Here is a 15,991-nt window from a genome sequence, read left to right as displayed (position 1 = left end):
TTGCTGTGCTGAACATGATGATGGGAGGGGGGCGGGTCATTCTCCGCAGGGGGTCCTGGGAAGGGGCATGTACACACGGCTGTACCTTAATGTGCTCAACAGGTGAGAAGGCTTGCTACATCTTCATGCTAGAGTCAAATTACATGTAGTACATGCAAATGTTTTTTTATGTCAAAATACATATACAAAAAAAGAGTTCCTTATTAGATAGTTTTAACATTATGCTTAAAGACAGGTTTGACAAAATGTTTCTGTACGACAAATGCATCGACGGAGGTAGTACAATACACATTGCAAGTGTTACTCAAAGCACAGGATGATTTCAGATAGCACCTAATTCATGTACCTCCTGTAAGTGACTGAGAGGACAAATGCTTTCCTGACAACATGGTTAAACTGTGATTTCTCAAATTCAAATTTCAATGGAGCTAGAATGTTTCTGGATGTACAGTTCAGTTTGACTCTTCCATCTTGAGCTTTTAAACTGCCATTCTACCCCACAGGTACCATTGGATGTACAATGCCACAGCGTACCACCACAGCTATGAGGACACTGGTCTGTTCTGTATACATGCTAGTGCACACCCCACAGAGGTACGCAATACAAATGTTTTACATCCAAAATTTGTATCTTTTCCACTCTGCAATAGGCACTTCCATGTAGTTAGTACTTCTCTGCTGTCTTTTACACTCTTGAATAGGCACATAGTTCATATTTAAGATATGTGATAGATATTAGATATGTGTATTTAGGCGGTGAATGTGCTTACACCTACATTGTATAGCTTTTAAATTACTAACTTTCCCCAAAGTTGATTGCAATTGAAAACCAGTGGTATACAATGTATACTATGTAATTATAGCAAATGTTGTTTTAAGTACCTGACAGTGTGCATGTGATTTTGAACTTTTACAATGTTTTGGCCAATCACTATTTCTTTAACATCTGACCCCCAGGTTCGAGAACTGGTTGGTGTGTTAGTCCGAGAGTTTGTCCGAATGGCAGGGCCAGTGGGAGGGGTAAGTTCAAAGATGGTTTGTTTTGATTTATTTTCCCTTTCTTCTACCTTCTGCAAAGTCTACTTTGTGTCCAAATTGTCCTGTATAATAATAAAGGCCACTTCATGCTGTTGGATAGCAATAGAGAGGATGTCATGGTACTTAGACATTCAGGCAGTTTATAGACCCTTTGTTACTTTTCTGTTTGCTATCACCTTTTCTTTTATATAGATATATATCCTGTCCACATTATAGACTGTCATGTATGAATTTTACTCGAGATTGAGGCTGCAATGGCTAGGACAGGCAAGAATGCCTAGGGTAGGACTCAAACAGGAAGAAGGGAAGAGGGGGCAGAAAGCAATGACATGAAAAGAAAAATTGAGTGCTTGGGATCTTGCTGAGAGAGTTTGCTGTGGGCAGGAAACAAAATGAACGGACCATTTCAGACAAAAGATTGTGGAAGACAATGATGGCCTGCCTTAGTGTGAAGCATGGAAAAGCAGCTGTTATGTCAATGATGATGAATGCTGTACCCCCCTTCTCCCCAGGTTGAGTTGGCACGAGCCAAGACCCAGTTGCAGTCGATGCTGATGATGAATCTGGAAGCTCGACCAATCGTGTTTGAGGACATCGGCAGGCAGGTGCTGAACAACAGTGCCAGGAAGACTCCCCAGGAGTTCTGCAACATGATTGGTGGGTACAAGTAGTTCTGCAACATGATTGGTGGGTACAAGTAGTTCTGCAATGTGATTGGTGGGTACAAGTAGTTCTGCAATGTGATTGGTGGGTATAGCCACCACAAGTAGAGATCATCATAAGGTGATAGTAAGAGCATTTTGCAAGTATAAGACAAAGAAAATTTGTTTTTTTAGGACTTTTTCGCTTGTCATTGTATTTGACGTTCTGTAATGATTAGTTTTCTAAATTCCTGCAGAGAAGATAAACCAGCACAGTACTTTTGACAGAAATGACGTGGGGGTGTGTTCGTGTGTGCGTGCATGCGTGCGAAAAAAAACATGCTGAAACAAAGCCAGAGGATCAGGTTCATGCCACTGTGCACTCAGCTTTATGAAGTATTTTCGTTTTACTGATGAAGAAAGGTGGACTCCTTTCAAAACATCTATTAAAATTTTTAAAGTATCCAGAAGTAAAGAGTGAATCTTCTTCAATTTTAATGTATTCTGGATGAGTAACCTTCACAAACGTAAAAATGGTCATATTAGGTCTGTTTGCTCTTTATTTCTAAGAATCTAAAAAGCAAGGAAATCAATTGGCATGGCAATTCATTGAGATTTGTCCTCTGCTGTGTTGCACAGCTGCTGTTACTGATGAGCATGTGTTTGCGTGTGTCTGTTTCTATTCTCAATAAAAACTATACAATGTACAAAGGTGTGAAATTTGCCATCTATGTTTGCTGTGTTTAGTGATATTTAGGAATTGAAATTTATCCTCCACCTTGTTGCACAGCTGCTGTTACCAAGGAGGAGTTAGGCTAACACAGCACTTCTGTCTGACACAAAGTGGTTGTGCTTGTTTGTGTGTGTGTCTGTGCGTTCTCCAATTCTCAGTATGGCAATGCCATAAGATAAAAATGTTATTTTGTCTGTGGATCTAGAAGGGTCACAAAGTACTGTAGTACTGTATGTGTAAGGGGTTGAAAATGGGCATCTCTGATTGCCTTCTTCAGGCCACACCAATTTAATTTCTTGGTTCACGGATTCGCTCGCTCCTATTTTTTGGAAAAAAAAATAAAAATAAAAATTACCACTCAGCAAATTTTCACCATTAATGAAGCCATTCACCAACTTTCTGGTGTAGCAAATTGGCCTTTATATTATAAGCTCCTTAAAGTGTGGGTACAGGTGCTGTTACTGTACAATAATAGTGTTTTTGTACTTTTTTCAAGCTGAAAACTTTTCTTTATGTTTTGGATTAGCCGTTACCTTTACCCCAACCATTTTACAATTTTTATTTTTGTTTCGCCCTCTCGCTCCATATTTTTTATGAAAAAAATCCGTGAACCAAGAAATTAAATTGGTGTGGCCTCAGTGATAAAAAATGAAGGTTTGTCCTCTTCACTATTGCACAGCTGCTGTTACCGAGGAGGATATCCGGCGGGTAGCGCGACGGATGCTGGAGACCAAGCCGTCGGTCGCGGCGCTGGGAGACTTGCGACAGCTCCACTCTTACGAGGACATCCAGACAGGGCTGGCCAGCAGGGACGGACAGATGCCGAGACGCTTCACGCTGTTCCGGTAGCCATGGTGACGTCGCCATGGTTTCAGGACATTTAAGATAGTTCATAGACATGCTGTCTTACCTTTATGTTTCATACCTTTATGTTTCAAAGGTGCATCATACCTATATGTTTCCAGCAGGGCAAGGGACGGACAGATGACGCGGCGCTTCACGCTCTTCCGGTAGCCATGGTGACGTCGCCATGGTTTCAGGACATTTAAGATAGTTCATAGACATGCTGTCTAAGCTTTATGTTTCATAACAAAAGATGCATCATAACCATATGTCTCCAGCAGGGACGGTCAGAATTGCCGCGGGGCTTTACGCTGTTCCGGTAGCCATGGTGATGTTTCCATGGTTTTTGTGGACATTAAGGAAGTTTATAGACACTCTCTCTTACGTTTATGTTTCATACTGAAATGGTGCATCATACCCATTTGTCTCTGTACAAAGCGCACATATAGAAGAGCCCCAATGCCAAAAATGTGCATCGTACCTTTACATGTATTTGTCTTGTTACCAAGCTCATATACTTGAAGTGCCCCCTACCCCCATGCTTCTGCACATACATGAGTTTCCTTTTCCTTGAGATTTTATTTAAGACATAAGAAGAAAAAAACAATGTTATTGGGTCACTTTTGGGTGAACATATGCGGATAAAGTGTCTCCCACCGTCAAGCACACTTTTATTGTATTGCTAGTCACATCTTACATGACAAAAAATGCACAATCTTTGTAAAACCAAATACTTTATAAGACAAATTCTTCTACGATAGGTGAAGACGAATTAGTGAAATGAACAAGCAATAGTGGTATTGAATAAATTCTCCAGTTCTGAGATTTATTGAATCAGATAAGACAAAATGATACAGTTTTTAAGACTTTATATCCGTACACAAAATAAAGCGCTTACCAACAAGCTTTCGATCAGTCCTCTGATCCTTCTCAAGTTGTAATGACCCAAAACCTAAGTCGCACTTCCGGAACGGAAGTGTGACGTCAGTAAAGGGTCAAAGGTGCTTGGCAATCGGTATCGGCCCCCGTCTCTGTTGAGGGAAGGTTGGTGGGCTCTGATGTAGATACTCTTTCACTCCCCGGAGAAAGTAATCCTGTTCGGAATCAAGTACCTTCACCTTGTCGAAATCCACAGAGTGTCCCGGAGATTCTATACGGATGTGTTGCGACGCCTCCGATGTTTTAACTGAACTGGGCCGTCTATGCTCTAGAAACCTAGTTCTGAGAGCACGGCTAGTTTGACCCTTTACTGACGTCACACTTCCGTTCCGGAAGTGCGACTTAGGTTTTGGGTCATTACAACTTGAGAAGGATCAGAGGACTGATCGAAAGCTTGTTGGTAAGCGCTTTATTTTGTGTACGGATATAAAGTCTTAAAAACTGTATCATTATGTTAACTACCGTCACAGATGAACTTACATTCAGATAAGACAAGTAATGCTTGGGTCGTGGAAAAACGTGTGCACGTTGTCTCTAAATGTTGTATTTGCTTAACTCACGTCAGTGTCAACTGGTTTGTATTGTAAAGTTTTATAAGTCATTTTTATGGTATGCTGAATATGTCAGCTTGTCTGACCCTAGTGTACTTTATGTTTATTATTTGGTATACAGTGTAAGGGAGAACTGATATTGAAGTAACTAGTTAGTAACTTTATCTTCAAAGAATGAATAAAGATGTTGGTCTCATTTACTTTTGGTCTGTGCTGTTTTTATTTTTAAAAAGCTACTAACTTTAGGATTATAAACTGCAAAAAAGGTTGACATGTTTAATTCGTATCAATGACGAGTTTAGATAGTCACCAGGCTGAAATTTGTTGCTTAATATGAATATCTTTTCATTGATATTTTAAAGGAAATAAGTGAAGAAATGCACTGTTTTAAGTGTTGGCCACTCCAAAGTAAAACATAATAAGTAAAAGTATTAATTTGTCTACATTGCAATCATGTTTGGGCAGAATTGTTCGTTAGAAAAAAAGAAATTTACATGACGTGTGACTGTAAAAATTAGACTTTGAATAACACACATTTCGTATAGCGCTCACTGGAAGTACCAGAAGGGCATGATATCGAAATTCTAGTAACAGTATAAATCGGATCGTTTCTGTATGGCAAAGTAACGTTTTACCAATAGTCTCTTCAATTGATATCGTTAAGTATTATTTGCACTTTGCAAAGTGATTTTGGTGCGTTTTAGTAGCTCTTGCTACTTTTTTGCGGTTTCTGCAATTCGCTACGCGCTGGACAGGTATAACGGTGACTTTCCACCGTGCGCCACCAAAAAGCGCTGCCCTGCGACTGCGCTCTGTACTGCCTAACTGCCGCCCCTGATCAGCGCGCAAATTCTCCCTTACCGCCGGGTTATCCTTTAAACCCGGTATTGGACTCAAGAGTCACAAGTGTCCACTTTGGGAGAAACACGACCTTTGTACCGCCCGGAAATCCGCTACAAACACCAGAACACGCAAAAAATATCCTCAAACGACCGTTCCCCAACTTACGATCTTAATTTGACTGAACCGTTCTGCCTTTATGAAGAAACAGTTATCGCCCGTTGCTATGGAAACTACACGCTAACGGAGTGTCGTCTGCTACAGCTGACGACAGGACGTTATTGAGGTAAGTGTAGGTAGTTTTACAGGCCCAGCCGATCTCTATACACCTGTCGTTATGTATGAGTAAGAGGCGTATCCGTTAAACAGGTGGCCGTATAAACAGCAAACGGAGCGATCCAAAAGGCTTGAAACACAAAGGCAAGTGTATTAACAGCTTTTCGCTATTGTTGGAACAAAAGATGATCAAAATTGTTGAATTGCTCCATTCCGAAATATTTTTGAAACGTTGCCGAAACTTTTACTTAGTAGCGGGTTCTTTTGTAGTTTCGGCCATTTCGGCACTTTGTTTGCCAACGGTCTGGTTGAATAGAGCTGCTCAGTTAGCACCGGGCAATTTTATTATCAACTCCTAAATTATAAAGTACGGGACAACTTGTACATAGGGGCGTAATGTTTGCTCGATGTCAGTTTTTGTGTACGAAGTTCGCCAGGCCGCCTGAAAGTTGGGCGCCCTGTAGGTGAATGCGATCTGTGTACGTTGTAGCGGTGTTTCTTTGAACTTCGCCGAAAGGCCGTGGGTTCTTTCCTTCAGGATGTTTATTCTGTCGTTTGATCTACTCTTTTCACAGGTTCAGCTGCATTTTGAAAGGATTGGGACTATAACAATGAACTTTCGGAAATATTGGAAAGAACTATAAGGTCAGTAGGTCAATGAAATATTCCTGCAGTTTTTAGGACTTCAATGTGAATTTCTACTAAGTTATGTTACTCTACGTAATTCAGACATTCTGAATCATACTTTATATCAGGGGTGAACGTTGTCACTGATTAAAAGGCTGGAAATATGCAAATAACCTCGTCCGTAACCAGCAGTGAACTTAAAATGCGATGCTCTGGACCTTAATAACAAGTCTTCCTGATAGGAGTTGGGAAAATAAGAACCGAGCAGATGTTTGGAAGAAGATCGCATTGTCCTTGTACTAAAATTTTTCTGAAACGCACATCACACTGTTCGGATTTTTTGCCAACATCTGCTTGTAGATTAGGCCACATCCACTGGATTTGTTGGTTTTCTGACAGTTTTATACAAGGGTTTAAAAAGATGACATCATGAAAACAGAATGCTTGCAAGAAAGTTGCTGGCATTTGCCTCTGTTTGCTCCCTGGAACTGTGTGCACCAGGGTCAAGGCTTTCCTTTCAGAATCCGTTTTTATTTTGACATTCCGATTCAAAATGATTATTTTCTTTAATCCGAGGACCAAGGAATTTTATTTGAGTGGCCTTTTAGAGATGCCATCATATAGGTGTCTCTGTGTTGTTCTAAAAGCAGCTGTAGCACACCTTAATTGTTCAGGGTTTTCTAAAAGCAAAGTGAACAAAGAGCAGTTGGGACATTTTGCTTTCAGAGACTTTCAATTGAGACTTTAGGAAGGCTAAGGAATTAAATTGGTGTGGCTTAATCCAAGAACTAGAGAACTACATTGGTGCGGCCTCTGAAATGTTGTAGATGTCCCTGACAGTGTGTTGTTGTAACTGCAGCTGTAGCACACCTTAATTGTTCAGGGTTTTCTAAAAGCAAACTTGAACAAAGAGCAGTTGGGACATGTTGCTGAAGGACTAACTAATGATGTTGCCTAATTCAAGAACTAGGGAACTACATTAGAGTGGCCTCAGAATTGTCATAGATGTCCCTGCGTTGTTGTAAGAGCAGCTGTAGCACACCTTAATTGTTCAGGGTTTTCTAAAAGCAAAGTGAACAAAGAGCAGTTGGGACATTTTGCTGGAGGGGTTTCCAGCTGGTCCCTCGAGGATTCATCCTGGGCCCTGACACAAAAAATCCATTATGGTGACAACAAAAGCACTTATCAAACCCTTTTCATGCCGCAATGTGTACATCAACAATTCCTGTGGTGATGACATTACATATACTAAAGGGTGGTAGTTGCTTTTATTTGTGAAAGCAAGCCTTTCAGACATTTCCATGAGGGAAAAGAAGCAGTTTTTGCAGGAGACGTAAATTTCTATGGCCATGACCAACTGAGTAATTGTTCAATCATATATTATAATTCCTTTTCAAGCAAGTGAACGCTACATGTACATTATGTATGTATGGCAAGGGCTAGAATTATTATTGAGTGTTAAGCTGGTGTGTTTATGATATAAAATGTACAATGTACAAAATTGTATGTACACTGTCTCACAATCTGGTAATGTCTTGTCCAATACAGATTTAACAAAGTTAATTGCTATTGATAGCATTACTAATAGAACATCATTCTGTGCATGCAGCTGTCACATTTATGATACCTTCTTTATGACAATGTATACTGTGTTGATTTCAAAATTGTAAATATTCTTAAAAGACCTATATTGAGTATAACATTTCCACTATGTAGTATATCAACAAGTTAATTACTCGAATGTTGTTCCCTTTTCAGCTAAACTTGCATGACTACATCTAAGATCAGCCTGACTGTGATTCTCCAGATTTCCCATCCAAGATGGAACTGAGGACAATGCCAAGACACAGAAATTTGTGGGCACTTTGCAACAATTTTAGAACTATGACCTTTTTCGTCATCTTCGTTGTTTGCGTTCTAAACGTTAAAAGTACATTTGCACAGCAGTGCGGGGATGTTAAAGGATGCTATCCTCCATTTGTGGACCTCCTGCCAGATTTGAACTCCGCAGAACAGTTTGTCAGTAGATCTCTGAATGCCAGTTCGACTTGCGGAGACCCTCCATCGCAATATGAAACAACAAACTTCATACAGAGAACGACAGAGATATGTAACGCCTCGGATCCAAACCTCGCGCATCCCGTTCGCTACGTACAAGACAGTTTTATCGAAACAGTCGAGATATTAGGACAGAACTATTCTGACGTGAGACCCAACCTTAACACCTGGTGGCAGTCAGAAAATGGTGACACTAACGTGACATTGACCCTCAGCCTACAGGACCAGTTTTTGTTCCAGAGCATGCTGGTGTCGTTTAAAAGTAAGAAACCACAGAGTATGATTGTGGAGGCCAGAAATGCAGACAACGTGTCTTCTAGTAGAGACTTTTGGTATCCCTTGCAGTATTTTGCGAAAGATTGCTCGCTGAGTTTTCCTGATGTGCCAACGACGGTTGACGATCAGGACTTATCTGTTCCTTTTTGTGAAGTGCTGGACGAGTCGACTGCAGACGTACAAGAACAGGAACTGGTAAGATTAAAAAGTTTGTTTTGTTGTTTGCTTCAGATTAGGTAATGCATTTTGCACTGACTGCTTCTTATATTCTGCAGTTGCAGTATAAGACCGCACCAATTTAATATGTTGGTTCTCGATTTTAGAAAATGTTGCTAGATTGAAATATCAAGAAGAAACAGAGTCTGGGTGGAAGTCAGGGCCTTGGTGCACATGGTTTCATTGGAGTGAACAGAGTCAGATGCAAGTTTTCCCACTTGGCCCTTTGTTTTCACCATCCTCTTGCTAGAATTTTAGTATGTCAAATTGTCAGAGAACCATTAGGAATTAAATTGGTGTGGCCTAACTATTGATGTTCTTTGTGCCCTTGTACTTTGATCTACATGTAGAGGCAACTATTGATTTGGATTTTATCATAGTTGATGTTGACCAACGGAGGCAATATGATATTGATTTGTTAGAATCTGCTCTGTTAGGTTATGAGAAAGATGTCAGCTGCCATTGTGGCTGACTAAGTCAGTCACTGCCAATATTATACAAATGCCATAGACTTTTGTATGTTTACATTTTCATACTAGATTGTGCCTAGGTGTACAACAGCTTCAGCTCTTTGTCTGCCAGCTCGGCCTAATCTGTAACCCTTACCTATTAGCCCTGGCCAAATTGTGTTTGGCCGAGTTGACTGTGGTGTTGGGCCAAGTTGAGTAGGCCAAATCATTCTAAATTACCATGTACATCCTACTTTGCTGTACTTTAGTCCACACCAATTTGATTTGCTGGTTTTCAGATTTTAAAAACTTTAAGTTAACATGATAAAAGCATCAAACTTGAATATGACTGTATTCACATCATACAGCTGAGTGGACCAAGGCATAAACTGGGTCTGCGGGCTTTGTTTTCATTATGTTTTTCGAGTTAAGAATTTTTCTCTAAAATCCAAGTCAAAAAAAAATTTAAAAAAAAAAGCAAAAAAATTAAATTGGAGTGGCCTTAATGAATTCTACTCTTTTCAGACTATTTACATTAAAAATATTTTCCCTGGTCCCCATCTCCCCCCATACCCAGGTGCTGTACAACCCCTCCCAGGAGTACTTTGATGCGTTCTACTCAGACGAGTCCCTGTACAGACACTACATGCTGACCGACGTGCGCCTGCTGATGCTGTTGCCTGGCAACACGGCCGACTTCTTCGCTGTGTCCGACTGGGAGGTCAAGGGTCAATGTTCCTGCTTTGGGCATGCAGCAGAGTGTACAGGAGAGGTAATATGCGTACAGTTATTACTTCGCCATTGTGAGTGTGTGTGTGTGTGTGTGTGTGTGTGTGTGTCAGTGTGTGTGTCTGTCCAGAGTGTGTTGGTCTTGTGTCTCGTCTTTCTTTGGTACAAATATGTTGTCTGTTATTACTTTAACATTGAGTAGAAACATTTTCTGTGAGTGGGTGTGCGGGTGTGTATGTGTCACAGTGCTTTTAGGAGTGTGTGTATGTGTGTCTTAATATGTGTGTTTGTAGTTGTGTGTGTTAATCATTTTGTGAGTGTGTGCATGTGTGCGTGGGTTGTTGTGTCTGTGTGTGTGTGTGTGCCTGCACATGCATGCATGTGTATGACAATATTAGTCTATGTATGCATGTATGTCCATTCTAAGCTTGGTTCCTGTACATCACAAAGTAGTATGGATTTTGTCAGGATTAAAAGCCTATCATTTCTTATTTTAAGTTTTCTTACCTTTATCAATCATTTTCTACGTGGTTAAAATGGTCTCTTTAAGACCAGTGTTGAAGGCATGAAGTCTACAGTGTTCTGAGTTCTGTGTTATCACAATGTTTAAGTGTAAAACCAATTGACTGTTATCTTTCTCCAGAATGAGAATGTGTGCGAGTGTGCCCACCACACCCGGGGAGTGAACTGTGAGGAGTGCCTACCCCTGTACAACAACAGGCCCTGGAGGATGGGCACTCCTGATCAAGCCAATGTCTGTGAAGGTAAGAAAACAATACAGTATGAGGCTTAAAAAGACTACAAACTATAAGTGCCAATAAACCAATGGTTTACCAGCATTTGTTGGTTACTGAGTTAATTTTTGTGATTTTAGAAGTTTTGTGAAAGGACTGTATTTTTTAGGAAAGGTCTCTTCTGATCTATTCTGGTGACCTATTTTCTTTAATAATAAAAGTGTCCTGAAAGTTGTGTTTTTTGTCCTTAGATTGGTCTTTAGTGACATTATATAACATCATGATGCAAAAATGATCCTTCCTATTTTTTCATTTCCCAATCCAGACTGTAGCTGCCATGGTCATGCCAGCAGTTACTATGATGTTGAGAAGCCAGGGTATGGAGTCTGTGAGAACTGTACCTACATGTGAATGTACAATGTATATGTTAAACAGTGCAGTTCCTTTCCTTAAATTCTTTCTTTCATTCCCCCCTTCCCAATCCAGACTGTGGCTGCCATGGCCATGCTAGCAGCTGTTACTATGATGCTGGGAAGGGGTATGGAGTCTGTTCGAACTGTACCAACATTATGTTAAACAGTGCAGTTCCTTTCCTTAAATTCTTTCTTTCATTCCCTCCTTCCCAATCCAGACTGTGGCTGCCATGGCCACGCTAACAGCTGCTACTTAGATGATTCTGAGAAGGGTTACGGAGTGTGTGAGAACTGTACCTACGTGTACAATGTATATGTTAAACAGTGCAGTTCCATTCCTTAAATTCTTTCTTTCATTCCCTTCTTCCCATTCAGACTGTGGCTGCCATGGCAACGCTAGCAGCAGTGCTACTGAAATTATGGGTCTGTCAGAACGATGTGTCGAAAAGTAATTTGCATTTGGTCCTTTTAATATTCATTCTTTCATTTCCTCATTTCCCAATCCAGACTGTGGCTGCCATGGCCACGCCAGCAGCTGTTACTATGATACAGAGAAGCGGTACGGGGTCTGTGAGAACTGTACAGACAACACAGAGGGGGACAAATGTGACCAGTGCAGGCCTTTTCACTACCTCAGTATGGAGAGAACACAGGAGAGGGACACACTGGGAGGCGTGTGCAGAGGTAGGAACTGTTTGAGAAACCAATACTTTTTAATTTTTTGATACTGACCAAGATCAGCTTGCTCGTGATGTGGGGTTGCGGGTTGAGGACTTAGAGAACGCCATGGGGGACAGACACGTTTGGAAGCAGAGAGTGGACCTGGTCCGGGCAAGCAGCCCGCGATGATGATGATGAGTTTTGCAGAAGATTGATCAAAGAGTGTCAATGAAAAAAGTATGAATAGTAAGAGAAAGACTGCAATTTCAGTCTTAAACTGTTGGTATCAAACAATTAAGAGCTGGTGTGTTACGCCGAACGGCGGTTATACCGGCTATATAGATACAGATACAGATACAGAAGAGTCGGTATCAATGAACGCAATATTTGACACTCATATGTACTTTTAATGAATCAAATATTTTTATTATGATCGAAACTATTGTAAATCATATTTACTCCCAATCCATTGCATGATATTAGCACATCATTTTTTGAAGCATGTGATGGATATGAATTATGTGGTATGGTATCATATTGTCAAGGTTGTACCATGCTTGTACATTAAGAATCTTACGTACAACATTACGTACATGCACGCTACACTTTGACTTGTAAGATGAATGCGTGTCTTTTGGGTCACATCCTCAAAGACTGTTTCGCCGAATAATGGTTTGACTCACGACGGTTTTAGCTTTGTAAATAATACAAACCAGTTTATAGATCACCTTACATATAGGATATAGGTTATATGATAAAGCTGATTTGATTATTGCTGTTGATACGATCAATCTTTCACCTGTGAAAGTTTCACTAAAAGATCTAAAATTAGATATATTTATTATCAGCAATGTATGCAGTTTAACATTCTGTCCAAGCTTGTATATAGATTGACAATCATAAACATTTTTTCGTATGAGAGATATTGGCATGGGTAGTTATGGAGTTATTGTACAGGTTAGCATCTATGCAAACCTAAATTAGCCACCCATTTCTCTTACGTTATAGCACCCTTTTTAAAACAGGAGAATAGTTAAAAGGTCTTGCCACTGTTAAGTTCTCTCGATGAATAAATATTGTTATAGAAAAGTCCAAATCAAAGCTGGTAGAATCTACAGTAAAAGCAGCTAAGTGGAGCGATTCCTCCAACTGAAGAAAGTTCAACATAATTCAGTGCAATTTTATTGCAGTCTTTTCACCAGTGATAATATTTGGTTAGTCACAAAATACATATTAAGATAGTTTACCTAAAGATCACCTGACAAACTGATGGTCTCTTTCAGATATGCAGTAAAAATGTTCTATTTTACATTATTTACAGTCAAGGTGTTCAATAACATGCAATTTCTCTTAGCCATGACTGCAAGCAATGGATTCCATCCTTTTGTTTGTTTTTCCCAATTTCACCTTGCGTTTTCCTTCATCTGAGCCAAAAAACTGTTCAGTCATTTTAGAGGTATGTCTCGTCAAACTTGAACTTCCAGTCCATTCCAGTAGGTGGCGCTGCAATAAAGTTTGGGTACGTCGGACCCAGTAGAGTCTCCATCTGTGTCCCTTCCTGATGGCTCACTGCGCGGCGAAAGTACTCAACTTTTGGTTGCTGCGTACCGGGGAGTAGTGGTTCTTCCTGACTCTTCTGCCGACCCTTAGAGGTCCTCTGGCTCAGTTCACGCAGTTTCGGTAGACTTGTCTTAGACCGCGGTGGCGTCTTTTCGGGACTCAACAGAAAGAGGTTGGTCCTCTGACGCGTTGGTGTTATTTTGGTTATCTCGTGCAGTTGCGGGACTGTCATTTTCGCTGAAGGCGATGGAAGTAACTCACCGCTAACCGTGAAAACACTGGGAGGTGGACTGTGTCTCACTTTGCTTGGACTTTCTGTAGTTTCTCTGTTTCGTCCCCCTTCTTGGGGAGTAGGAGGAGGTAGATTCCTGCCCTGATCTAAACTGTCGAGGAAAGTTTTGAGTTGTGTTGCCCTTGGCGACATCGGCAGTGTCCTTTCGGCATCCTCCATTGGAATGTTTTGCGAAATCTCCAGAAGGATCGGAGGAACCTCCGTCACCTCGCTCTGCCGTACCAGGTGCCCCTTCTGTAAGGAAGTCTCCGGCAAGTGAGAAAGACTCTTAATATGCGGCCAGCTGTCTTCTTCATCTTTGTCAGAAGATTTTATTTTCCTTCTCTCTGAAGGAACAGCTTTTCTACTCCAAGCTTCACTCCCCATGACAGAAGACATGATGTAATTGTCGTTCTTTGCCTTTTGGGTTTTTGCACTGACTTCGATCTCATCTGTAGAGTCGCTAGATTTCTTACCAGGGTACAGCCCCATCTTAGTGGCCCCTGAAGATTTTCGGCGATGATGCCCTGAGATTGCAGGGCTTCTTGGAGATTTGACCGTTGCCGCAGTGACGTAAGGAGCAGGAACATAGGCCCTGCTACTCTCCGAAGTCGTCTTCCCATCATCGGTGGATCCGCTGCTTCTCGGACTGTCTAGCTGCAAGTGTAAGACGCTGTTTCTTATGTCATTGCTGTAGCTGTTTGCTGAACTTGCCATCACACTGCTGTCAACCAGCTTGATGTCTGTGTCTGTGATGCTTGCTTCACTGTGAGGTGGTGCTGATATCAGCACCGTGTGAATGTCCATAGAGGAACCTGAATAGAAGAATAGAAGAATTTATATGAATTGTAATAACTTTAAAGATAGTAAAGGAAGGCCTTCTCATAAGCAGAAGCTTTTGGCCACCCTTGCACTGTTCAGGTTTTCTTTTAAATTGTCATGTCCTTATTGTTTTTATTTTTAAAGTGCAAAATAAATAAACAAAAACAAAAAAACTAAACAATAAACAAACCTCTGTCTGTGGTACCTTGAACATCCATGGAAGAATCTCTCTCAGCGATTGCGACACCTTTAAGCTCCTGGCTGTCCGTGTCTGGACCAATGTCCCAGGGCGCCTCGATTCCAAACTTGTGTTCACCGTAAGTCGAAGAACCGTAGCTGTACAGACCCGTTTGGGACCCCTTCAGTATGAGGTGTTCCTCTGATTCGGTCCCAACCCCATCCCTGAGGTGGCACGTCGCGGCAAACATCCGATCCTTTCTGATCTGCCATGCCCTCTTCTGCTTACTGATGAACCAGCACAGATCGAAGGAGACTATTGCGATGAACACGCCTGCTGCCGCAGTCACGAGAATGAACCACCAACGGTACGTCCAGGCTGGCGTTACAACGTCCACCTCGATGTCGACGTAGTTGTACATTCCTGTTGATGGGATGACCGCCTCGCAGCGATAGGTCCCCGTGTCATTACTCCCAGCATTTGCCACACGTAGAACCCCTGTTGGTGTCTGCTCGTATTGTGGAGAGGATGTATCAAGTCTTTCTCCATCTTTGTACCAAATGACGGTTGGCCTGACACGATTCTGCGTGGTGACGACGCACACGATTTCACCTTCCTCGCCCTTCCTCAGGCTTTGTGAAAGTTTTGTGTCCTGCATGACAATTTCAGCAACAACATACAACCGTACAATCTTCTGATCGTTTCCATCCTCGCACACATACCTTCCTGCATCCCCTATTTCTACACCGTCTATCTTCAGGGTTGTGGTTCGAGCCGACAACTCCAAAACTTCAGAGTAAATCCTTCTGTTCCACCCGCTTTGGGCTGCAAGGATTTCAGCACCATGGACATACCACGTCGGTCGGGTCGTCCCGTTTGACCGGCAGCTCAGCAACAGTTTGGAACCCGTCGTCATGGTTACCGTCTCCCCCGGAGACACAAACAAATCTCCTCTTGCGGCAGGTAGAAAGAGGAAGGGTAAAAGGAGTACACATGTGGGAAAGTGTTTCAACGTCACAGTATTTCTTTGTTTTCCTGTTGCATCCATGTTGTAGCAGAGGAGTTGTTGAGCTGTCATTTGTTGGGATGTCCTCTTGCACTTACTAAAACATCCTGCATTACATAGAGTAAGGCAGA

At 41.5% G+C, this 15,991-nt stretch overlaps 3 protein-coding genes across 3 annotated transcripts in view; 2 read left to right on the top strand and 1 right to left on the bottom strand.

Moving 5' to 3' along the window:
- Positions 1–4,127, top strand: part of LOC118421977 (mitochondrial-processing peptidase subunit alpha-like) — a 10,411-nt gene extending 6,284 nt beyond the window's left edge. The window contains 7 exon segments of the mRNA XM_035829479.1: positions 3–26; positions 28–63; positions 65–102; positions 504–594; positions 958–1,020; positions 1,551–1,695; positions 3,092–4,127. Of these exon segments, the coding sequence (XP_035685372.1) occupies positions 3–26; positions 28–63; positions 65–102; positions 504–594; positions 958–1,020; positions 1,551–1,695; positions 3,092–3,261 (567 nt within the window). The 3' untranslated portion in view covers positions 3,262–4,127.
- A 4,662-nt stretch (positions 4,128–8,789) lies between these two features.
- Positions 8,790–13,317, top strand: LOC118421976 (laminin subunit beta-1-like). The gene is made up of 5 exons (XM_035829478.1): positions 8,790–9,017; positions 10,065–10,259; positions 10,860–10,980; positions 11,871–12,047; positions 13,307–13,317. Exons 1-5 carry the CDS (start codon positions 8,790–8,792, stop codon positions 13,315–13,317), a joined length of 732 nt encoding a protein of 243 aa, XP_035685371.1.
- LOC118421974 lies at positions 13,279–15,770 on the bottom strand. Its single transcript, XM_035829477.1, has 2 exons — positions 14,867–15,770; positions 13,279–14,669 (listed from the first exon to the last, which is right to left on the bottom strand). The coding sequence occupies exons 1-2, from the start codon at positions 15,768–15,770 to the stop codon at positions 13,474–13,476; spliced, it is 2,100 nt and encodes a 699-aa protein (XP_035685370.1). The 3' UTR covers positions 13,279–13,473.
- Between the last annotated feature and the right edge of the window lie 221 nt (positions 15,771–15,991).

This window comes from Branchiostoma floridae, chromosome 8 (assembly GCF_000003815.2).
Source record: "Branchiostoma floridae strain S238N-H82 chromosome 8, Bfl_VNyyK, whole genome shotgun sequence".
In the NCBI taxonomy this organism is placed as follows: domain Eukaryota; kingdom Metazoa; phylum Chordata; class Leptocardii; order Amphioxiformes; family Branchiostomatidae; genus Branchiostoma; species Branchiostoma floridae.
Note: the sequence above shows the minus strand (reverse complement) of the source record. Positions and strands in the feature narration are given on the sequence as shown.